The sequence below is a fragment of the Necator americanus genome, chromosome II (assembly GCF_031761385.1).
Source record: "Necator americanus strain Aroian chromosome II, whole genome shotgun sequence".
Taxonomy (NCBI): Eukaryota; Metazoa; Nematoda; class Chromadorea; order Rhabditida; family Ancylostomatidae; genus Necator; species Necator americanus.
The window spans coordinates 22,147,283-22,171,377 of record NC_087372.1 but is presented as its reverse complement, the minus strand read 5'-3'; the positions used below and the strand labels follow the sequence as shown (position 1 = coordinate 22,171,377).

The 24,095-nt window shown below is 42.1% G+C and overlaps 2 protein-coding genes across 5 annotated transcripts; both read left to right on the top strand.

The window, feature by feature from the left end:
• Positions 1-733: 733 nt before the first annotated feature.
• Positions 734-5,824, top strand: RB195_019000 (uncharacterized protein; the record flags this gene model as incomplete). 2 transcript variants are annotated; one of them, XM_064186662.1, is made up of 8 exons in its annotated part: positions 734-751; positions 842-913; positions 1,903-1,990; positions 2,095-2,320; positions 5,044-5,134; positions 5,195-5,218; positions 5,672-5,751; positions 5,815-5,824. In XM_064186662.1, the coding sequence occupies 8 exons, from the start codon at positions 734-736 to the stop codon at positions 5,822-5,824; spliced, it is 609 nt and encodes a 202-aa protein (XP_064042542.1). The 2 variants fall into 2 exon arrangements, with proteins under 2 accessions (XP_064042542.1, XP_064042543.1); XM_064186661.1 differs by lacking the exons at positions 5,195-5,218; positions 5,672-5,751; positions 5,815-5,824 and having other exon boundaries at positions 5,044-5,194.
• Positions 5,377-20,085, top strand: RB195_018999 (uncharacterized protein; the record flags this gene model as incomplete). Of its 3 annotated transcripts, XM_064186660.1 has the most annotated exons (14): positions 5,899-5,903; positions 8,796-8,864; positions 9,998-10,123; positions 10,189-10,282; positions 12,051-12,149; positions 12,210-12,368; positions 15,975-16,084; positions 17,780-17,882; positions 17,953-18,072; positions 18,124-18,260; positions 18,318-18,392; positions 19,457-19,539; positions 19,847-19,878; positions 19,949-19,960. In XM_064186660.1, 14 exons carry the CDS (start codon positions 5,899-5,901, stop codon positions 19,958-19,960), a joined length of 1,224 nt encoding a protein of 407 aa, XP_064042541.1. The 3 variants fall into 3 exon arrangements, with proteins under 3 accessions (XP_013303671.2, XP_064042541.1, XP_064042540.1); XM_013448217.2 differs by lacking the exons at positions 19,847-19,878; positions 19,949-19,960 and adding an exon at positions 5,377-5,421 and having other exon boundaries at positions 5,815-5,903; positions 19,457-19,562; XM_064186659.1 differs by lacking the exon at positions 19,847-19,878 and having other exon boundaries at positions 19,949-20,085.
• Between the last annotated feature and the right edge of the window lie 4,010 nt (positions 20,086-24,095).

Genomic DNA, 24,095 nt, shown 5'->3' with positions numbered 1-24,095 from the left:
TACTAACATTTTGCCCAGCCTTCTGAAGTAGTCAAGGAAAACTGTCTTCGCTTCTTTGCTCAAGTTATGGGGAGACGGTGTGATCGTTTTGTCAAGGTTGTTCTGAGAATCTCAAAGGAATCGGAAGAAATGAGATGAGCTGTAGTAGGTAATTGCGTAAGCTTTAGCTTACCTAATCCCACAAACACAAAACGCTTCCTACATGAGAAAGTCGAAGGCTTAAGAACACGGATGCTTCCTTGAGTAATGAACAGGCTTGAAAAAATCCGGAAAGGGTCCCTGATTTCGCTTTGCATGGAAAAGAAAGTAGCCGAAATGAAGTTCTGCACGAAATTCCGTTCCTTCTGCATGCAAATCAGTTGAAGTATCGAACATCGGGAATTTAAACCTTTAGTTCGTGACTAGCAACGTCCGTTCAGTTGTTGGCACTGGTAGTTTGGCGCGCTCTAACAGATGCGATTCAGCAAGGGACACGTCGTAACTCTCCTTTAATTCTCTGGGGAGAATTTGCTTAGCGAACAACGGTGGTAATTCAATTGTTTGTCTTCATTATTAGTACTCTTTGAGGAATGTCTTCAAAGAGCTGTAAAATTCTCACGTCCTTGACTTTCTGGCCTTTGACTTATTATTTGTGTTTTTGACCGTCATTGTATGTTCTTCGCAGTGTACTGAAATCTGTATTGAATGTCGCATTTCCGCTATACTGGTCGCTTTTCAGGGAAACCTCGCCAGGATGAGTAATTTTGATGCAGTAAGTGTATCCATAGATGCTCTTTGGTTTCATCTTGAATTTCGTGAGAAGAGGTTTTTTCTTTTTTGCGTACATGTTTTTGTTTTACAGGACCCCACTTCCTTGTACAGCGTTAGGGGTATCGTAATCCTCGATCAAGATGGCAATCGAGTGATAGCTAAGGTTTGTGTTAATCATTGTCTTTTAGCTGTTAGATTTGTTCAAACTTTTTCAAACTCTCAACGCAGGAAGCGGATCTTAAATTGTAAGGGGATTTCGGTGGGAAGATACGCCATATTTGTGACATTTTGCATTCTCCGTTCTAATGATTCTCTTCTTCGCAACGTCTACTACAAACCTATCGAACTGGGATATAAAGAGCACTAAGAGCCAGTTCGCAGGGCGTCGGCAGAACAAGTTCGACAAAGTCGCTTTCATGTTCCTGCTGCAAAGCAACGTCTTGAAACGAGAATAGAAGAAGAAGAGTTTTGACTACAAAGTTCTACGATCAATAACATAACATCATGAGGTATCCGCAAGTGTGACGGCGAGCGATGATTACGTTGTCTGACAATATTCGGAAATTTTATTTGATAGAACTCTAAGTGATGTTTGAAAAACTGTTCAACTACCAAGGCAGCATAAAATTTCCGAATGCTCGACTGCACCTCTCCTTTATGCACAACACGTAGTTGTGCCGTTAGCAACCGATTTCCAATTGTGTGGCGTGACCGCCCTTATATGTGAATAACAATAATTTTATTCGTTTTGTGGGACTGGGAGTCAATACATGTACTTCAATACTAATGCGCATTGCGGAGATTCATATTTATTAAAATACTGAGTCAAATGTGAATTAATCGGGCGGGTGTGGTGTAGCGGTTAGAGGTTCCGCTTCCTGCACGATCGATCGGAGGTTCGAATCCGCCCTAGTGCTCACCAAGCCTTTCATCCCTCCGGGGTCGATAAATTGGTATCAGACTTGTCTGGGAGAATAAAAACACTGATTTGACCACCGGCTGGCCCCCGCAAGTCATTGTATAGGCCAACACGCGTTCCAAAAAACCTCAACGATTACGAATTCCAGTAAAACGCGTTGGCGCATCCAAAGTGGATTGATACGCCAGTGGCTTTATCCTTTATCCTTTTAATGTGAATTATGCTTTTTGCAGTATTTCGATAAAACAACATTTGGTACAACAAAGGAACAAAAAGCGTTCGAGAAGAGCCTGTTCCAGAAGACATCGAGGAATTCATCATGTAGTAATATTCTACGTTTTTACGAGTTTGAATAGTCGTACATTTTATTCTTTTTTTTCTGGAAGAATCGAAAAGTAGCACCTGAAATTAACTTTTTATTTCAGCAGAAATTATTCTCCTCGACGGAGTGACGTGTATTTATCGGTCCAACGTTGATCTCTACATGTACGTCCTAGGAAGCAGTCGTGAAAACGAGCTTGTCCTCGAGTCGTTGCTCAACTGTCTTTTTGACGCTATTTCAACAGTACTTCGAAAGAACGTGGAGAAGAAAGCTCTCATCGATGCTATGGATACATGCATCTTGATAATCGACGAGATCTGCGATGAAGGGTGAGTTTACATTTGTAGGGCCTATTTCATCCATGTATCTTATCTTCGTCCTTACTACTATTTTGGTGCTTCGCGATATTATTTAATTCGTTTTCTGTAATAATATAATCAACTGTCAACGATCACACACACACACACACACACACACGCGCACACACATGCGCACACAAGCAGATGTTTTATTAGTTTTATGTGCGAAAAGGCAATGAACTAAACATGTAATAGAGCCTAGGAAATGCATTTTGTCTCGTCTAAATGGTGTCGCTTTGTCTTTATGTTGCTTTCTCTCGATAATCAAACAATCATGTGTTCATATGCGTCTGTCCTTGTGGTTTAACCTGCTTCTGATGCTCGAAGACAGTCCAGTCAGAAGACTTTCTGTAAAACGCGACATCAAGTCTGTGTAATTAGACATCAGATATAATAGTAAAATACACATACACAAGAAAAGGGACTTCGCGAAGCGATTCGAAAGTCTCTCGTCTTGTAATTAGATGCTGTTTCGTTGGAAACGTTGAGTTTACCTTCAACCGTTTAACGCTGGGTGCAATTTTGAGTGCGGAGGTCTGCGAGATGTCTGGGAAACGTTTTGTCAAATTCTCTACCTACCAACCAGTTATGTTTTTCGCAAAGATTGAGATCTACATATTTTATGGTACAAGAGGATTCTTTGGAGAAGGTCATTTGAGTTTGTCTCTCATTATGCTTACAATTAATAGAAAATTCGTGTAAGTTGGTAGGAAAGTTTTTAGGCCCGCTTTTTCAACCTTTCATTCGTCTTGAAATCGCTTAGTGAAACTTTGGGGACTCGAGAATACTCACTATCCCAGATTTTCACATTACCCCCGAAAAAAACTTGAACCGTTGTCCAAATGAGTTCTGAGGAATCTACTAGTTATTTTGCCCCCAGAATGGAGTTCTTTGAAAACCTTGGATGATCAGCAAATGTATGTGTCCAGTTGTACATTGGACCTTCCGATATGTCCTGCTGCTGTCAGTGCGTTGAAAGTGTATCTGAAACTCAGTCTTCCAGAAGCTGAAGGTTCGAGGTAAAATGTCGTTGGACGGGGGGCACTCTGACGCACCCAATTCGAACTGTATCTGGAGTGACCGTTTGAAGAGAATCGTGGCAGGAACTTCGAGTGTGGCAGTACTGCACCTGCACTCGGAGCATGAAAAAGGCCACGGAGCACAACTGAGTAGCCGTGTCAGTCGGGGCCCTAAGACCTAAGCAACAGTCCTAGAGGATCCACGACATGTAGGTTGAAGCTAATAAGTAAAAAGGAAGACAGAGGTGGGACTACTACTGTTTTAATTTTACCAAATCTTCTAAACAAGAGAAAAATGTAGTTGTGGGAGCCACTCATTGGCGCCCTTACTTCTGGACGATGTCTTAGTTTTTTCTCTTAGTAACTTTAGCTTACATGTCATAGATCCTCTGAGACTAATGCTTAGGTCTTAGGGCCCCGATTGATTTAGTTATTTATTTCCAGAAACAGGGGCTTCACTGAGTGGCCAACAACGTTTTACTCCGAACAAGCTTACGAGAACCAACTACCCAAGTCATATCATGTGTCACTTCCAAAGAAAAAAAGAGGACCGAAAATGAATTACATGGCAGTCCACGATCACTAAGCATACATGCAATAACTTTTATTCACACATTTTCGATTTGTATTCGCAAGTTGGTGGCCCTGAATAAAGCTATTGGGTTAGCCTTCATGAAGGCTGTTCACATTCGTCTGCTTTGCGACTTTTACTGGACTTCCGCAGTTGGGGCGAAGTCGCTCCTTCCACAGCAATCCACGAACAGCGAGCCATTCGCCGAATTCCTCCATTCAAGATGATGCAAGCTCCGGCCAAGTAATCAGTAATCTGACCGAAGTCACAAAGAGCCAGCAAGCTAGAGGCACCCATTAAGCAAATGGAATGATTCAACGACGAGAACGGTCAACGTGTTCTATGGATGTCTTTGCGTCTGTTGTGCTCCATTGCGCTCTGGGTACGGGTGCAGTACTAGCACATTCGAAGTTCCCGCCACGATTCTCTTCAAACGGTCACTCCAGATACAGTTCGATTTGGGTGCGTCAGAGTGCCCCCCTTAACGACATTTCACCCTAGGTTCGACCTTCCTTGAATCTTGGAATAATGGTTGCAAGTATTCGATTGACAATGTCAAGCAATAGACAAAATTGTTAACAGTGTTATGGCTAACGTTTCGGCGCTGATGATGACTTGTTCTGGATGAGGCATTTGAGGGGATATGTTGCAAATGTTCTGACTTTCTAGGCTCTAACGAAGGCCAAAACGTCGAAACGTTAGCCGTAATAAAGACTGTTAACAATCTTGGCTATGTCTTCGTATTGAGCTAAAAGTTTCTTGCAGATTTTGTTATCGATATGAACAATAAAATCGTTTATAGTCCGATGCAGTTGTGTAGGCGCCACTTTGAGCGCAGCCGCTTATGCAACTGCAGCGAGCTTCAGCTGTCATTTTGGCCTGACTATACCTCTCTCCATTTTTTCTCAGGTGACTAGTTTTTTAAGGATTACAGAAATCTTGATCTACTCATCAGTATGTATTTTTTTCCGACACATCTGATGAAAAATATACTGCCCTGGATGACTCGTAGATTTGGGACAGTTTTGGGACGTGGTGCAATTGCGCAAACTGACTTGAACTGAACGGTAGGATGTGGATAAATTCACAAGTTTCGCTTTCAGGATCATTCTGGAAACTGATCCGCAGTCGGTTGTTTCTCGATGTGCCTTGAAAGCCGACGAAATTTCGTTCTCCGACCAGACATTCTCGCAAGTTGGCATGTCATTAATGAGCTCGGCTAAGGAGCAGTTTAAATGGTCCTTGTTGAAATAGGACAAAGCACTTTTTTCTTTGGAGGTGATTATTTTGGTTGAAACCTTGTTCGAAAGGAAATTTGATGCACGTGAAAAACGGACTTTCGATTATCTGTGAGTGTTAAGCGTTTGAACAAATGGCTTGTTTTGGTATGTAATATCTTATTCTCTTCTATTCGTTCATTTAATTCTATATTATTGATGTATGGAAATAAATTGATTTCACTCGAGTCTCAAGTGATGTGTGTACGGTCTATGCCCTCCATTATTTGCTTTAGGTAGTGGGAGAATTTTGAGAATCTTACTCAGTTTAGCACACAGTTTTGCCTAACCACGATTTATTTTGTTTCGCTGGATGTTTCCTTATTGGAATGGCACATACACTCTAAATCTGTCATTGTCTAAAATGTGCTCTTTTTTGTCCGGTTCTTTCTTTGCAATCTTAGTACATTTGTAAGTGTCGTAGTGTTCAAATAATAGTACTGTTATATTGTAGGGAGGAATGCTTCGAAATCCTCCAAAACGTGTTGGAACCTCCTCACTTGTAAATTCATCACCTCGTAAGTCAAGAAAAAAGTTGAGTGATCATGGTTGTATCTCTTCCTTCCAGTTTTTTTTTTATATATCTCTAGATTTTAGGAGGAAGTAATGACGAACTTCTCAAAAAATAAGGAAAGTGAAAGTGCATCAGGCATCGAAAAAGCCTCATTCATTTTGGACGATATGAAGTGAGTTCAAATTGAAGAGCATGTGCTTCCTGAATGAGTTCTAATATAAATGGGGTGAGGAATAATTCGTGACTTTCCTTTTCAAGCTTAGAAATGGAAATAAATAAGAAGCATTGACGAAATGTTACATATCATTTGGGAAAGAATTTCATTCGAACGAAGCATTTCTGACACCATTAGTTTTCTGCATTTATTCGTCATGATGACCTGACTTGGTGTTGCGCATGAAGAAAAATCGACGATCAAATAAAATCAATAGTTCTAAGAAGCACCGCACGCCGACCAAAAATGGGAATTTTTAACCCAGAAACGAACCTTTCACGAATCACACACTAATCGACTATTTGTCGAAAGTTGAGGAAAAATGCATTTCGTTCATCTAGCAAATTAGTTCATAATGCACTTCACACTTTTGCTCCTCTCGTGTTTTCCAGCTACTACCGCCATTCATTCAATAGGGTTTTCGGTGCGTCACGTTAGTTTTCTTTCATGTTTTCTTTTTGTCTTTGCTTTTGGTCGTTTCATTCTTAATGTATTTTTTGTTCTTGTTCAAGTGTTCGAATGGTCATTCGGTGCCTCCCATGCACAGCACAAATCTCGTGAGCAGTTTTAGCGGTTTTATCACTTTTTGGCTATTCCCAAAAAGCAGGAGGTGTCTGAAATGCTTTTTTCTTCCATTTTACTCTCTGAAAAAAGAAGCGATATATTCGTGATATACAGTACTTTGTCAATACTTTTTTTTTCGTACATTTTTAAGTTAAAAAATGGATTATTCCTCAACTGAATACTATTCAATAAATACTCCGTTTCACGTTGCTTAACTAAAGTATATCTCGATTTTGGATTCTTCGTTGGATAATTATGGAGGGGAAGTCGTTTAGACCTGACTGTGGAACAAGAAGCATCTCTTCTTCGTTCTCGTCTAAATGGCTTGAAATCTGATGCGACTGTGTATGCAGTCGCGTTTAAAGTTGCGCAGTGGGACTACTCATGTCAGCATTCCTACATGAACTGGCGAAAGTCCCACTCCGACTCATTAATCCTCATCCTTGCCCATTTAACACAATTCAGGAAAAAATGAGTGTTATGTTTTCTGTTGTTGTTCCTCACCGATTACGTGATTGCAAAGCTGCCAAGGATGAACATTATATCTGAAAACTTTCAAGATTAATTTTCCGCTTTAATTCCAGCGTAAGCTGTGAAACATTGTCTGAATAACAATTTTTTGGAGCGAATATTTAAAGGCAGCACACTACGAATTTGATTTGGTGAAGGAATCCGCGGGAAAAGCTAGAGTTGAGGTTGCAGATTGCGGGATACTTGATGGTTCCGCTCAATTCTCCCTAATCTTTATAAAACAAACAGGGTGGAAGACGCAGCTTTTTACGACGATTTCAATTGCAACGCGCCATGTGCAAGTTGAAGAATTATGAGGTGTCTTCATCAAACTACTTGAGTAAAACCAATGAATAGGCTGCTTAGGGGACGGAACATGTACATAAAGGCGCGTTCTAACGCGTTTTGATAGGAGATGCGTGATAACTAGAGCTATTCCCGCGTCATTCTTACGACGATTACGGAGAGACGAGCGGAACTACCCAGGATCTCGCAATCTGCAACCCCATCTCTAGCTTTTCCCGGGTATTCCCTCCCGTAAGATTCGTGGCTTGCTGCCTTTAACTTATTAAATGATTGGCTCCTTTTCAGTGTCCTTTTTTATAACTACTCGGAGGGCACCAGCTATGAAACTTTTCTGATTTGTATACCTTCATGCATAGAAACAAGCAAATTTTTCCCCCTGAAACCCTCTGATATCCAAGGACGAATTCCTCAATCATTTTGAATAATTTCTACAAAAGAGGATGAAACGTCCTTCATCCTAAGCTGTTTGAAAATTTCTCAGATTTGCGCGATTTGTGAACTAGAAACAATTGCATCGTGGTTGATGATGTGCTCGGGAAATACGATACAGAGCAAATCAGTCGAGGTTTTAATCAATGTCTGCCAATTGCTTCAACCATTGGTTATGTATAAAGATAATTATTACTAATCAGCGCCTTGCAGCACTTTAAAAACGTATTTGTTTCTCTGTGCAGCAAATATGTAAGAGAGAGCAGGTAAGTAGCATCAGGACTTTTATAGTCTTACATTGTATATGGTGGTTAAATAGCAAGAAGAAGAAAATCTTTCCCTTTTTCGTCCTATCACATGCTAGACCTCGAAGTAAGAAAGTCAAAATTAAAAAAGTTGCGTTTCGTTACTGCCGATTTAAAGAAATCTTTTGTAAGTGCATTCTCCGGAGTTCATCAGTGAGGAATGAAGGCACAGGATCTTTCATGGGTGTATGTACATGCACAAATAAAATAGATAAGCAGTTAATTACAATTCAAAAATAAAGGGTAGAAGGCGTATTATATCATTCCATTTGGAATGCACCAACGCGTTTCTCTGGCACTTTTACTTTTTGGCAGCCGATTATCGTCCCAGACACCAATTAATCGACTCCGGGTCGGGTGAAAAACTTAGTTGGAACTAGGCAGTTTCGAACCATTGACAGTGTGGCCACAGCGGACCTTTAAACGACTGCGCCAAACACCGCCCAATTCAAAAGTGAAAAACTAAAATACAATGTAGGACGAAAAAATATAGTAATAAACACAATGGAGAATATTAATGAAAATCCCCATCTACCATTCATTACGTTTTAATTCTTATATAAATTATATTAGTCTTATATAAATCTCAGTCGACGATCCCCCTCACTTTGCTTGTCCGAAACGGGGTTTATATCATTTACCTCAGAATAGTCTGGCTCCTCACCATCACGCACGTGCAGCTTTTGCTTAAAAAAGAAGATTGGTAAATTGTCACTACCTGCGATTTTTTTTTCAGAAATGCATTAGTTGATGCCGAGAAGATGACGAAAAAAAATTGTACAGAAGGGGAGCAACTCAATTTCCAGTAAGCTGAATTAACTCTATCTCATCTATATCTGACTTTCATCTATATACCAAGTTATTATTTATTATTTAGTTCTTTTGCCAAGTTTTACCAAATCCTGTTTTTTTGTCTTGTTTTTCCCCTTATTTTACTGTTTACTGCCGTTTCGTTTCCTTCCAATTTCTAGACCTCATACAACAAACTACAAGCCTAAACAACTGTTTTTGACGTTTCCCGTTGTGTTGTACATATTGTTGCTTGTGCTTATTGCTTATTGAATTGCTTATTCATTTCTTTTACAAACCACTGCCGGCTACACTCTTTCCCAGTGCCTTAGCAAAACCTAGTCGCAGAAGTGTGAAAATTTATGAAGTATGTATCATCTTCAGGTATTTTCTGTCCCAGAATTAAAACGGTCAGTAGTGTAGTCGGGTGAAAACGGCTGCCTTATGCAGTTGCGTCAGAGGTCACGTCTGAAGCGGTGCAGTAGAGCCAGCGTCTGCGATTGAGGTGGGACCATTGCTAACTCCACTGCGATTGCAGAATTAACGGTAGTTGGTACATTTCTGTGACTCGTTTGTTATTCTGTTACTACCTCACAGTAGTATGTACGCCAAATTAATCAAATATTAAGGCACCTTTTTTGAAGCTGTTGTCATGACTGCTAAGACGTGAACTCGATTGAGAAGTGAAACAGAAAATTGAACTTCAACTGTGTTCTTCCCGGAATGAACATTTTCTCAAAATGAAAAGGCGGTTTCAAATGCAAGGTGATATAAAATGCTTTATTCTAGAATCGATGTAATAGCCTAGTGCAGTTGAAATTGTTCATTTAAAAAAAAAATGACTGCTGAAGCGCAGCTTACTCCATCCTCAAAATGTCTCTCTAAGAAGTGTCCACAACAATGTACAGACAGTTGTTGTGGAATGATTTGGCGCGTGATAGACGAGTTGGAAACAGTATCGCAGCTAATTAGGGTTATTTTATCTCATTCAACTATTATATATTTTATTTTACTTTTTGTTCTAAATGAACCCAAATGTAACCATTTATTTTGTTTCTAAATGCCGTAAAATAGCCCGCTATGAGGGAGGGAAAACTATCTTGTACTTTTTCTGCAATCTTATCTTAGAGACTCAGAAATGTGTTTAAGGGACGAGTTGCCGAGGGTCACTTTGTTAGGCATCGAGAACTTCTTCATGCAGGGAAAAACTGCTCAATTGAATCGTGCCCGAGGACATCGAAGAGTACGGACATTGCCTTATCAGACGGATGAGAAGTTTGTTCAGCAATTACTAGAGGTATCTCAGTTTTTTCTAGTGAATAGAATGCATCGCTATTTAGTGTCTGCGAAGAAGATGATAATGATGTAGAAGACGAAACGACTAGCGAGAATTCTAGCCGATGTGATCTTGGGTTGCTTCGGGACTATTTCAGCGTGGGTCTGCATGTTCTGAAATCCACCTTTAATACTTCACATTTTAGAGTTTAAGAGCAGCGTTATCGAATAAGCAGCAGCCGACTGGTTAGAGATTAGCACAAATCGAATATTTATTCGTTAGGAAAGTATTCACATCTTACAAAAGAGAAGAAGAACTGAATTTTTTCAAAATGGTATCTGGTCCTGCAAGGTGATGTTGATGGTATGTGTCTGACTTAAATGTTGGAAGAAAGATTGAACAAATGCGATCAAAAATTGAAGATTTGTTAGGATTTCGAAAGACCCACGAACGTCGGACATCACAAGTGAAAATTGCTGCTTATTCGATAACGTTCTCATCTTGACGCGTCTTGGGACATTTTGTCTTTAGAGAAGGCGTTCTGACGATGTGAAGGTAGAGATTAAGGCTGCATTTCTCTGCGAATCATGGATTATTGGTTCCAGTGGCAGGCGGCACCCGCAGTGCTCATTCTTAGACATTTGCGCCGTCGTAAACTGTGCTAGTGCTAACATCTTGGGAGAAGCATGACCTGCCTTTCTCAACATGTACTCGAATTCTGGGTCACTCCTTCCTTGCTCCCCACATTTCTCCTCCCAGCCCTAAGTTCGCTTGGTCCAGCTGTCTGTAATCGGTAACTTGCCGGCCGATCAAGCAATTGCAACTCAAAATGGCTCCCATCTCAGATATGAATAAAGGATCAGCTCTTTTCGAGTAAAACGGCGATTAGAAAGTGTCATTCAACAGCTGAAGTCCTCGCACCTCAACGAATTGACGCCTTAAAGTAAATTAAACTTGTCATAGATCTAGTTTATACTGACGCTATTGCTTTCTTTCTCATTTCGCTTTTGCTTGCTGCCCAGTTAGCATTGGAGTTCACTAGGTATTCAACGGTCTGACCAATGGTTTCATGGAATAAGGGGACTTAAAGGCATCACCCCACGAATCTGAGGTGGTGCAGATTTCAGGTGGAGTATTCGTATACGGGATGGGAGACTACGGAGAGGGAGGTGATTCCGTCCATTCCTTGCTAATTGCCGTAAAAAACGGCCCGGAAGATGCGGCGCCGCACAAGACTGGCGCGCTCCAATCGAACCTCTTGTACAAAATGGTGCGCCAAAACGAATGAAGCCGAATGATTTTTTTTTTTTTTTTAAAAAAAAAAAAAAAAACCCCCCCTCTCCTCTTTTTTCTTTCTTTTTTTTTATTCTTCCCCTCCTTCTCCCCCCCCCCCCCCTTTTTTTGTGTTTTTTTTTTTTTTTTTTTTTAAATAATAATATTTTTTTTTTTTAAATTTTTTTTTTTTTTTGGGGGGTTTTTTTTTTTTTTTTTTTTTTTTTTTTATTTTTTTTTAAAAAAAATTTTTTTGGGGGGGGTGGTTTTTTTTAAAAATCTTTTTTTTTGTTCCCCCCGCGGTGGGAAGGAGTCAATTTTTTTGTGTCAGTCATAATTGTTCACGTTGTCTGTTCAACACTCCCGCTCAGCTGGACTTAAGAACTAAACTGAACATTGCTTACAATGAAATCGCTCTCTAGAAAGGATCTTCTATCTATCGCAGGAGCGCTGAACTTTCGTTTTGTCCAGAACCCAGCAATTCAATTAGGAAGGCTGGAGGAGGAAGAAAAAGCACAGAAAGTATGTACGCTAAGGAAGACTCATCGTGCCTCCCGGGGAAACGATGTTGAGGTCAACATCGTTTCCCCGGACCTTTGGATGAAGCCCTAAACACTAAATGAGATATGTTAGGTATACCATATTCGATTCCAGGACGGTGAACTTCATTTGAAAGCTAAGAAGAAGATTGAGGATATCAGAAAAGATTTTCCTTGGTGGACGTACTGTTTAGCGGCCGGATTCAATGTGTTGGTATGTGGTGCGTTCCGGATTTTAAGTCTAGGCTTTGCTAAACACTTCCATATTCTTTAGGTGTATGGTATTGGGTCGAAACGTGCACTCATGAGTGCGTTCCGCAACGAAGAACTTAGTAGGTTTCGTACGTTATCGATAGACGGCTTTAGAGAGGACGTGACCACCAGATCGATTCTTGCAAATATTGTCCAATATATGCAACTAAAGAATTGCGAGGTTCGTTTTTCCATCCTCACCGTTCTGCACGTACACTATACTCTGAACATTGAATTTGTTAGAAGTCCAAAATAGTTGAACGAATCGAACATGCAAATGTTCGACTACTTAGTAATGCCCAGCTTGAACTTGTGACGTGCAAATTGAGCACAGTTATGCATACCTGCCGCTGAAATATCTGCGCTAAAAATGTCAAAATGTTTACGTGTCATGTTTGTAACGTCATCCGTTACTGCTACTTTATTAGTCTTTCATCTATTCATCTTCGGTATTACTGGGCCAAACACATGCATTGTTTATTTGAAAAGCATTGCAGAACAATTTTCACTTGATGTTGTTTGACCTCATACATACTGAGTACTTCGGGGAACGGTCAAGAGGTACCCGTATGATGTGGTCCCACATATCCAGGAGGCTAATGAGCGTCGTTAATTGCACCGCGCGTCTCCTGACAGCGTCGTGATTGCTACAGTAGCCTGTACGTCTCGCTGACATAGCACAAGAGGAGCAACCAAGCTACTGTACGTAGCACGTCTTAAAACTCTCTATGTAAAGTATACTTGTAAGTTAATATAAATGACAGAGGTTTGTACATATGCCATTTAAAAATGCGAGTGAAAATGAAATTATCCTGTTTTGACTTGTTAGTTGGAAATTAGTCATCCATATTTGGGAATGTAAAAGATGCTTCAAAGAATTTCCTTCTGATCGGTGTAATGCCTTTTTTTTCACTTTTTTCACTTTCTAGGAATTTTGTTTTGCTTATCTAGCTGAGTAAAACTCCCATCAAACGCCTAACGAGTCGCTAATAATGCCCCGCGGACATACATACCTGAAGGTAGATCTCGAAGATACAAAGGTACACTAATACACTAATACACCTAACCTGTCATATTGGATTTATGTAGAGAATAAATACAAATGAAGCGATAACAAGCTGTTGAAAGAAGTTTGAAGTAACATATAAAGAAACATTCTATAAAACGTACGGGGAAATACTGAAATATTCGACTTGCGCTCTATATAAACATTATATCTATAAAAAATTTTGAAAAGGTAAAATGTAGAAAGAAGTTCAAAGAATGTATACAAAGTAATAAGGACATAAAGTCGCTGGACGTGTAGTTGGTACAGTCGAAAGTTGAACATGAACTCGTTTAATGACATCGTGACAAAAACATACTTATGCAGTGCCAGTTTAGATAGAACCAGTCTGAACGTCCAGCTAACGCCGGACTCCAGACTTTCTGTGGCGTTCGCTTCGGTCGCGTTCACTGATCAATGAAAATTAATAGTAACGGCATTTGCTGTGAAATTAGATTGGTGCCTTTCTAATAATACTTTCTACTTTTCAATATAAAATTATTGGCAAGATTTCTTAGATTTCTTCCTAAATGTTCCACATTTGGAGATCATTCAATCGTCAGCTTTAAATACTTCTTCGATACCAACATAATGCAGACAAAATTCGAAAATATTACTCGAAATGTGGATTTTCCTCCTGTTTACCCCCAACAGTTATCAAAGGGCATAAAATGACGTAAAAGAAGTCATCCTACTGATAAAGATAACGGCTGCAACGTCCCAATTACCTTTCGCGACATACACACGAAGTTATTGCCCGCCATTGCGACGCCGCGGGACCCATCGCAACCCCTATCATAGCTATCTGGCGCCGGCGCACCAATCTGACTGGACCAATTCAATCCTCCTGGACCCGTCGCGCCACATTATATGGATAGTAGGGTGCGACGGGAGACCCGTTGGACCCATTTTATAGCTAGCTGGTGCCGGCGCACCAGTCCGACGCCGTGGGACCTGTCACACCCCTTTTTATAGCCGTCTGACTCCGGGACACCGATCCGACGCCGTGGAACCCGTCTTATCCCATTTTATAACTATTCGGCGTCGGCGCACCAATTGGACGCCAGTGGACCCGTCGCATTTTATAGCTATAGGATGCCAGGACACCAGTCCGACGCCGTGGGGCCCGTCGCACCCCATATTATAGTTATCTGGCACCGGCGCGCTAACCCGACGCCGGTGGACTCTCCGCACCCATTGTATGGATATCTGGCGCTGGTGCACCACTCCAGTGACGGTGGACCCGTCGCACCCCCCTTTTCGAATTTCGTGACTGACACATCATGATCATGATAATAACGGGCTTATTCTGTCACGTGTGTGTGTCAGTCACGAAATTTGAAAAAAAAGGGGGGGGGGGTGCGACGGGCCCACCGGCGTCGGGTTCGCGTGCCGATGCCATATATCTATAGAAGGGGGTTCCACTGGCGACGGACTGGTGCGTCGGCACCAGATATCTATAAATTGTGGTGCGAAGGCGTCGAAGTCCTGTGTTGGTATGACAGTTTGGGCGTGAAATGTGTGAAATTATGAGATGTGTGAAAATATATTCATTTCGCCCATGTTCGACTGTCTTTGAATCTTGGCATGTTGAAACGTAGTTTTTAATTGATTTTCTTGAGCTGTAGCCAATATTGGTATGAACAAAGATACCCGACAAACACGACATCCCTCTCGAAGATCCAACGTAGTGGATGGCCCAGAAAAGATCCCTTTCTAGAGAATGACGTGAGGGTTGTGGAAATACGAAACCGAACCGCAGGGGTCAGCTGGTACGTAATCGTGTGTACGATCGACTCTGCACAACTCCTATCTGCGTGGTTTGCCTGTATGGCAGAGAGAGTGATTGCATGGTATCAGGAGTAGTGTATCATGTCACGTGCAGGTTGTGCGGTGACGATTATATAGGGGAAACGGGACGGCCACTCTGTATTAGGGTCAAGGAGCATCTAGATGGACTCGCAAAATCTAAAATCTTCACTCCACCCGGAGCACACCGTAGTATATGTCATCCAAACTCCGAAGTAGAGGTATAAGTTAGTATATTATCCTGCGAGTCGGAGATCACAGCATTTTGGATAACCGCCAAAAGTCGAAAAATGAACAAGAAGGATGAGTGCATTGCTATCACGAACGAGCTATCCCCATGTCAGGACCTATGTGGGTTTTGATCTACGGGGCGGGCTGTGAGGTACCTATATATAACCTTTGTGACTCATAGTTTTGGTACGTGGTGGTCTGTTGCGTTACCAAGTCTGGCTAATGAGGTAAGCACTAGCCAATGTGTTGCAGTTTGAGTTTGCCTGCCGTTTGGATGCTTTCTGTAGGGTGATGAGGCGCTTGAGAGGATAAATCACTAATGGTTTTGATTTTTCCAGGCTCTGACGAAGGCGATAACACCGAAACGTTTGCTGTTGTTTAATAAAGACGATCACAATCAATCAATACGATCTTTTAAATTCATAGTATCCGCTGCTTCGTCGCTGCGCGAACGTCGCGCGCAGCGCGGCGCTGAAGGGAGGTCAGGAGCGGTCAGCCAGTTTTTACGGGTAACTCTTGTCCTGCACCCGAGTACTTCACATCCCAAAAGGATGTATAGAGTTTTTCGAAAGAAAATTCTTAACGTCATATGTGCAATATTTCTGCCTAACAACTACTAAATGAACAATTCAGTGCGCTCTTTTCCATGTTGATGTATAGTATTAGCGTTGATTTCATGATGTCGATTTCTGTCTATTCTAGCAAAAACGACGCTCCCTCGTCGAGTGGTCCAAGCACATCGCCTCAACCATTGAACAGAAGAAACAACAACTAATTATTCTATTGGATAATATCGACAGTGCTAGCCTGAGGTATTTTTAAGGGAGTTGATATAATGTTTTTGTTCTTCATATTTTTAGAAGCATTTCCCGTGTTTTCGTTTTGTTTCTCTTCAATTTACTTTTACCTTGTGTTAAAGGCATCACCCCACGAATCTGGAGTGGTATGGATTTTCGTTAGAGTGTACCTATATCGGGTCACAGTTCATGAATAAAGGGTTGGTTCCGCTCATCTCTCACTGCATCACTGTAAACAGACAGCTTCGGAATGCGGTTCCTTACGACGTCCTCTATTGCAAAGCGCCACCCTTGCGCCGCGCCCCGCAATGCATTGCATTATGCAAAATCCATTCGGACGCCTCGATAGGCAATTCATTTCATTCGACGAATCGCAGGCGGAGGCGAAGCGCAAGGGTGACGCGTTGCAATAGAGGACGTCGTAGGGAACCGCATTCCGAAGCCGCCTGTTTACAGTGATGCAGGGAGAGATTAGCGGAACCACCCCTGTACTCATAATCTAGGACCCGATATATCTATACTCCAACGAAAATTCATACCTCGCTAGATTCGTGGGGTGATGTCTTTAAGAAGTTCCACTCCATCTGCCCTGTCACTGGTTCGACATCGACCAAAGCCAATCATTCATACCAATCATTGTCTAGGAAAGTAAAGACAGTGACTTGGTATATCAACTGACACCCGCAACTTTTTGTACAGTAGGGTTGAAAAGACCTGATTTGTGGTCCGATTAGGTTACGAATATGGTTGCCCCTGAATAGGAATGATGGATCCTCGCGCAACTCGATTGGACCTGGCGAAGGTCTCACTGCTAGCTCAAACTCAATTGCAGCACAAGTTTCTTCATTTTGCCTCGATTGTGTGACCTAGGCAATGTCAAGCGCACGTTGGAATTTTTCTAACGGAGGGAGTTGTAGAAACAAGCAATAAGGGGTTTGCAAGAGAGAAGGGGGTGGAGTACTGGAGAGGAGGAGAAAGATGAGGAGAGGAGACCCGTTGACAAATGGATTCAAATTAGGATACACAAAATTTGGTGCGCGGTAAACAAGGTAAGGTGTAGCAAAATAAGTAGAAGTAAAAACCATAGATGCGGTAGGGAGGAGCCGTACTCTCCTTGGGCAAAGAGGGTCTAGCTCATAGGTCTAACTCAAGTGATGAGCATCCTTTCACCAACTGCTCAAAAGTGAAAGGGGTGGGAGCACTGGCTCCGACTATCGGATGTATAGTAAAAGTTGTTCATTTGGCGCAGCGCGGTGTAGCACTACTTTTATTGAAAGTAAGGGATCGATTCCTGACTGAAATTTTTGCCATCATAAATAGCATCTGTCATTTCTTATTTAACAATAGTGACTTTTCGTAGTATCACTCAAGGAAAGGAATTCAGACGTCATTACTAGGAGAAAAAAGGCAGATACAGCAAGAAACAGGGGCAAAAGTAGTGCAAAGTAGGCTGCATGTGTTGATGAATAACCATGCTCACAATAAATTTCATTCAGTACAATTCAGCAGGACTGTAGAATTTCTACAGTCCTGCTGAATTGTACTGATGCATAGATGCGATAGTCGGACCCGATGCTCCCACCCCCTTCACTTTTGGATGGTTGGCGAAGGGACCCCTTTCGCGTTTAGACGGTTGGAGGAGGGACTCCCTTCACTTTTGGACGGTTGGAGTTGCAGATATGCAATAGTATGTCTTTGCGTACTTTGCAGGGATCCATATGATCAAGCAGTTCTGGCTGCTTTAGCTGAAAATCCTGCAGTGCTGATGTTGGCCACAGTTGACCATATCAATGCAACCCTGATTTGGAACAGCGTATAATTTATTTTCTCTGTTTCAATATCCTTGTGTTTCTCCTTTTCCTAAGTGTAACTTACTTCTTCAGATTTTGCTCGAATCTTTTAATTGGGCGTACTGTCGTGCAGACACATTCACATTTCCTGCAGATGAGATTTTGGCTGGGCAGTCTTCATTATTAGGGTTAAACCCAAAGACTAGTCATTCGGTCAGTTAGTTTAACTTCTTCGTTCTTCGAAGACTATGCCGATGATAACAGGCGCATTCAATGTCTTCACTTGATGTGCTGTGGCAATCTTTGGCGTCGAATTCTCGTTCAATATTTCGGCTATTTTATGGAATGCTTTTCTCTTTTAACAAGCCTGTTGCATTCTGGGACCTTTTCAATGCTGCGAAGTAAGCATTAAACTATTTCGTCTGTACACCGATATTTCAAAATTAATTGTAATTAAGAGATGAATTTTTGGTCTCATCTGACACAGCGTTACGTCAGCAACTCGTTGAATTCAATGACCATCGCATCCTAAGGTGAGATTTGTAGCCAGTCGTTTTGTGAGTTCAATTTAATTGCCGATATTTTTCAATCATCATATTTTTAAATTAGAGGCTTCTCGTCTTCAAATGGAATGTCTGTTAAGAAAAACGCAAAACTTTCTTAATTCACTTACCCTTTGTTTTAATACTTCTTAACCCCAGTATGCATCGGTATTCCTTGCTCTACACATCATCTTTAGAATGATGACTTGTTAGAGTGAATGGAAGAATGAAGAAGAAAGGTAAAGAAGGTGGAATTCAAGAGGCAAGAAAAATTTTAGTTGTTTCTATTTAAAAGGTAAAGGTGCAAATTGCAAAAAAAAAAGTACGAAAGGGACAACTTGACCTACTTGACTTCGTTGGCGTGCTGATATTGTCTCCTGGCGCAGTTACCCCCATCCTCACTAACCCGCGTCATCTTTGAACATAGGTCTGCCCAACCTTCTCGATTTGCAGCTTGGACGGAATTCACCCATTAGTCACTGTTCCATAGTTTGCGATACCTGACGTCTCGTTTGAACCGTCTATCATCGAGTCACCCAATTTCTCACAAGTCGACAATATCTGCCAGTTCAGCGTAACGACAGTGAGTTTTTACCCAAGATTCCGTTCTCTCTATAGATATTGGATTGACCTATTTGAGTTGGGCTTTCGGCAGTGTGCTGAATGACAACATTTTTTGCAAAATTTGCATGGCTTCCGCCGTATAATTGTGCAAGTTATATACCTCCTATGTTGTCCATAGTCCATATGTATTCTCGAATTAGCAATTTAAACATAATTAATTTTTAAGAACTAAGACATAAAGTCGTGTTTTTGCGAAATGTTGAAGAAGATATATTTACGAGTAATTGATTCCTTGAATTGAGCCGGACAGAGGTTGTTACAATCCTTTATTCATGGCTAACGTTTCGGCAATATCGCCTTCTTCAGAGCCTGAAAGGGTGAAATCGAACGTGATTAATCCGATCAAACGCCTTATCCACCCAACAAAGAAAGTCCTACCTTACTGTTGAAATGAAGTCTTATGTTTGCCTTATCATTATCATTTGTTTTAGGTGGAAGCGAGGGGACGACGGAAATGAGCAGCTAATTGGATCACTGGAAAGATCGCTTGTGGAGAAGTTTCTCAACGAAAAGGGTCTCACTCTGGAATTCATTTAGATTCTTTGTTTGCTTTTATTGTTTCATGGTGTTAACGTGCTACATATCATTACATGCGAAGCTTCTCCAACTTGCTTTAATCTCAGTATTAATCCCAATATTATTCTGTTCATTATCACTAGGTTGACTACTAATTTTTTTTTACACATTCATATCCTGTACAATTTCAGTTATTTAGTTTCTTAATCACACATTAACGATCATCCGTCGATGTATTCACCACGAGTGTCTAACCCAAAGTAACATCTTTCTGCTAGGGTTAGATTCCTTTTGCTAGGGGCTAGGATTCAAAGAGCAGCACAGAAGCGGATTTGAAGTTAGTGAAAGATAGAACAGTTTTGCTTCAAGGAATGCTTAAGAGCCCGAAACAAGTGGTCGTCTTATAGGGCGAGGTCTGAAGATCACGGCGGATGGAGGACCGTTTAACAACACTGGGTCTCAAATCAGTGGCGATTGGTCAAAGCTACATCCAGCCGCACGTTGTTACGAAGGAGTTGAACTGGTGCAGCAGCTCACACTATAGCACTTATTGCGAGTCCCCTGTGTGTGTGACAATTGTCAAAGGAGAAATTATCAATTGTCAAAGGGGCTGAACCAATTGTTGACGGTAGTTTGAGTAGTGGTCCCTTAGAGCAACGCGTGCTGGTTTTGGTTGTTTTTTCAAAAGATCTTAAATCATTAATCTTGCCGAGAGAAAAATCAAGTTATAGGATATAGAAAATAGAGAACTAGGTGTGTGATTTGAACCTTCCGCAGTTAATGTTAATTTTAATTCTATTTAATTTAATTTTGGTTGTTCATGCTAGGAACACTGCAAGCTGTACTTCTTTTTTTGACTAAATCGGGCATATAGATATCAGTCGGTTGGGGTAACGCCGGGCTTCAGATTTCTTGTGGTGCCCGCTTCGCTAGCTTTTACTCATAAACGCAGAAAGTAGCGGCATTTTCTGTAGAATTATATTTGCATTTTTTTCTAAAAACGTTTTCTTCGCTCTTTCTTGAAAATTCAAGCATTGATGAAGAAGTTCATAGGTTTCTTCTTTGCGCCAGTACTACATTTGGAGAATATTCAAATTTGATTTTTCTCCTTTATTTATTTGATCAGTCTGAATGTTTGGCTGAAGCCGCACTTCAGACTTTCTGTGGTGTTCGATTCGCTCCCCTTCACTGATCAATGAAAATTAATAGCAGTTTATTTATTCTCTTTTCCTCTGAAATTCTCTGAAATTCTTCTGTTTGTTCTCTGAAATTAGATTTGTGTTGTTCTAACAACGCTTACTTCCTCTTTTCCTCTTTTTTTGTTATAAATAAAAGCGAAAGGCTTCATAGTTTTCTTTCTAAACGCGTCAGTTCTACACTTGGAGAATATTCAAACTTCTGCTTCAAACACTCCTTTGTTCCCAATGTAGACACGATTTGAAAATATTACTTGAAGTATGGATTTTTCTCTTGTTTCTCCCTAACAGTTATCGCAGAATAATGTTTTAACATGAAATGACGTGGACGACATCATCGTACTGATTAAGATAGCGTTCCAGATCAGATCATATAAACAGCCTGCTACTATTTAAGCAGCCGTTTGCCCCTTTTTTCCATTTTTTAGGAAACGGAGGAGTCGCAGAGGTAAAAGAAGCACGGAAAGTGGATACGACTATGAAACGATTAGAACTTCCCATTTACCTTTAGCGGCATGCACACGAAGTTACTTGGCGATACCGCTACACCACGACACAGGAATTCGACCCCGTGAGACCCGCCTTACTGCATTTCATAGCTTTACGACGTCGGCGCACCAACTCGACGCCAGCGTAAACGTTGCATCCCATGTAAAAGGGTTTTCCTCTTATTTTCCCCAAACAGTTATCAAAGAATGATGTTTTGGCATAAAATGACGTGAAGGACATCATCCTACTAAGAAAGATAACGTCAGATCACATAAACATCTTGCTACTATTTAAGTACCCGTTTGCATGCGTGTTTCCACTTTCTGAAAACGGCATGCTACCAAATTAAGGCGAACGAAGAATTAAATAGACACACGGAGGAGTAAAGGTGTAAAGCAAAGCGCCCAGTGCCATGGCTATGAAACGGCTGCAACCATCTATATCTACCGGCGGACCAATCCGACGCCGCGGAACCCATCGCACCCCATTTTATAGCTTTCTGGTTTCGAGGCACTAACTCGGTTCCGACCGGTGCAGCGGCGTCGGCGCCAGATACCTATAGAAGGGGGTGCAACGGTCCACTGGCGCCAGATAGCCATAATATGGGGTGCGACGGGTTCACCGGCGTCGGATTGGGGCGTCGGCACCAGATACCTATAGAAGGAGGTGCGACGGGTCCACCGGCGCCTGAAATAGTGCGCAATAACTTCTGGGGTGACGCAAAGGTTAAATGGCTGTCGCCGTTTCATGATGTGGCCACTGGGCGCTTTGCTTTGCACCCTAGATGACTCCTTCGACGTGTCCATTTCCTTCTTCAGATCGTCTCAAGTAAATAGGGATGCCGCTTTCAAAATGGAACCACCGCATGCAAACAGGTGCTCAAATAGTAGCAAGATGTACTTAGGGATCCGACGTGGAACGTCATCTTCCTATCAGAAGGATGGTGTCGTTCACGGGTCCTTTTATGCCGGCACACATTGATAACTGTTTATAGAAAAAGGGCCATATTTCGCGTGATACTTTTAAATTGTCAAGAATATTTCGAAAAAAGGAAATTGAAGCGAAAGGTCCAATGGCCTCGAAATGTCCAATTAAACACGCGTTTAGGAAGATGTCTACAAATTTTTCGGCGTCAGATACAATATAAAAAAGGTGCGACCTTGTCCGCGAGTACCAGATACCAATTTCGTAGAAGACAGCACGAATATTAATCGGCGTTAGATCCTAGTGAAGGCGGGCGAGCAACCGGTCCACAGAACGAAGTCCAGGTATTATGATCATGAGGGTGAATGACGGGTCCACCGGCGCCAGATGTCCATAAAAAGGTGTACTACGGGTCCACCGGCGCCATATACCTATAGAAAGGGTGCGACCGGTCCACCGGCACCAGATACCAATAGGAGGGGGTGCGACGGGTCCACCGGCGCCAGATGTCCATAAAAAGGTGTACTACGGGTCCACCGGCGCCATATACCTATAGAAAGGGTGCGACGGGTCTACCTGCACCAGATGTCCATAAAAAGGGATGCGATGGGTCCACCGGCGTCAGATGTCCATAAAAAGGTGTACTAAGGGTCCACCGGCGTCAGATACCTATAGAAAGGGTGCGACCGGTCCACCGGCACCAGATACCAATAGGAGGGGGTGCGACGGGTCCATCGGCGTCAGATACCTATAGAACGGGGTGCGACCGGTCCACCGGCACCAGATACCAATAGGAGGGGGTGTGACGGGTCCACCGGCGCCAGATGTCCATAAAAAGGTGTACTACGGGTCCACCGGCGCCATATACCTATAGAAAGGGTGCGACGGGTCAACCGGCGCCAGATACCAATAGGAGGGGGTGACACGGGTCCACCGGCGCCAGATGTCCATAAAAAGGTGTACTACGGGTTCACCGGAGTCAGATACCTATAGAAGGGGTGCGACGGGTCCACTGGCGCCACATGCCTATAGAAGAGGGTGTGACAGGTCCACCGGCGTCAGATACCTATAGAACGGGGTGCGACCGGTCCACCGGCACCAGATACCAATAGGAGGGGGTGCGACGGGTCCACCGGCGCCAGATGTCCATAAAAAGGTGTACTACGGGTCCACCGGCGCCATATACCTATAGAAAGGGTGCGACGGGTCCATCGGCGCCAGATGTCCATAAAAAGGTGTACGACGGGTCCACCGGCGCCACATACCTATAGAAAGGGTGCGACGGGTACAATGCACCAACACCAGATAGCTTTGAAATGGGGTGTGATGGGTCCCACGGCGTCCGATCGGTGCGCAATAACTTTGTGCAGATGTCGCGAGAGTTAAATTAGACGTTGCAACCGTTTCATATTCATGGCCACTGCACGTGTTGCATTGCATCTCTATGAATCCTATGTATTATCGTCGTATCTATTTCCTTGCACGTTTGCCTCAACTTGGTGCGATGCCCTCTTCAGAAAGTGGAAACACCCATGCGAACGGCTGCTTAAATAGCACCCAACAGCTTACATGATCTGATGTGGAACTTATCTTTATCAGTACGATGATGCTGTTTACGTCATTTTATGTTAAAACATCATTCTTTGATAGCTGTTGGGGAAAACAGGAAGAACACTCATACTTCGAGTAATGCTTTAGAATTGTGTCTGTTATATAGAAACCGAAGGAGTGGCTGAAGCTAAAGTTTGAAAATTCTCAAAATGTAGAGCTGTCGCGTTAGAAAGGAAGCTATGAAATCTTTTGCCTTTATTTATAGTAAGAAAAGAAAGGCGAAAACGTTGCTAGAAAAAGAGAATTCTGATTTTACAGAAAATGTCACTACTATGAAGTTCCATTGATCAGTGAAGGGGAGCAAAGCTAAAATCACAGAAAGTCTAAAGTCCGG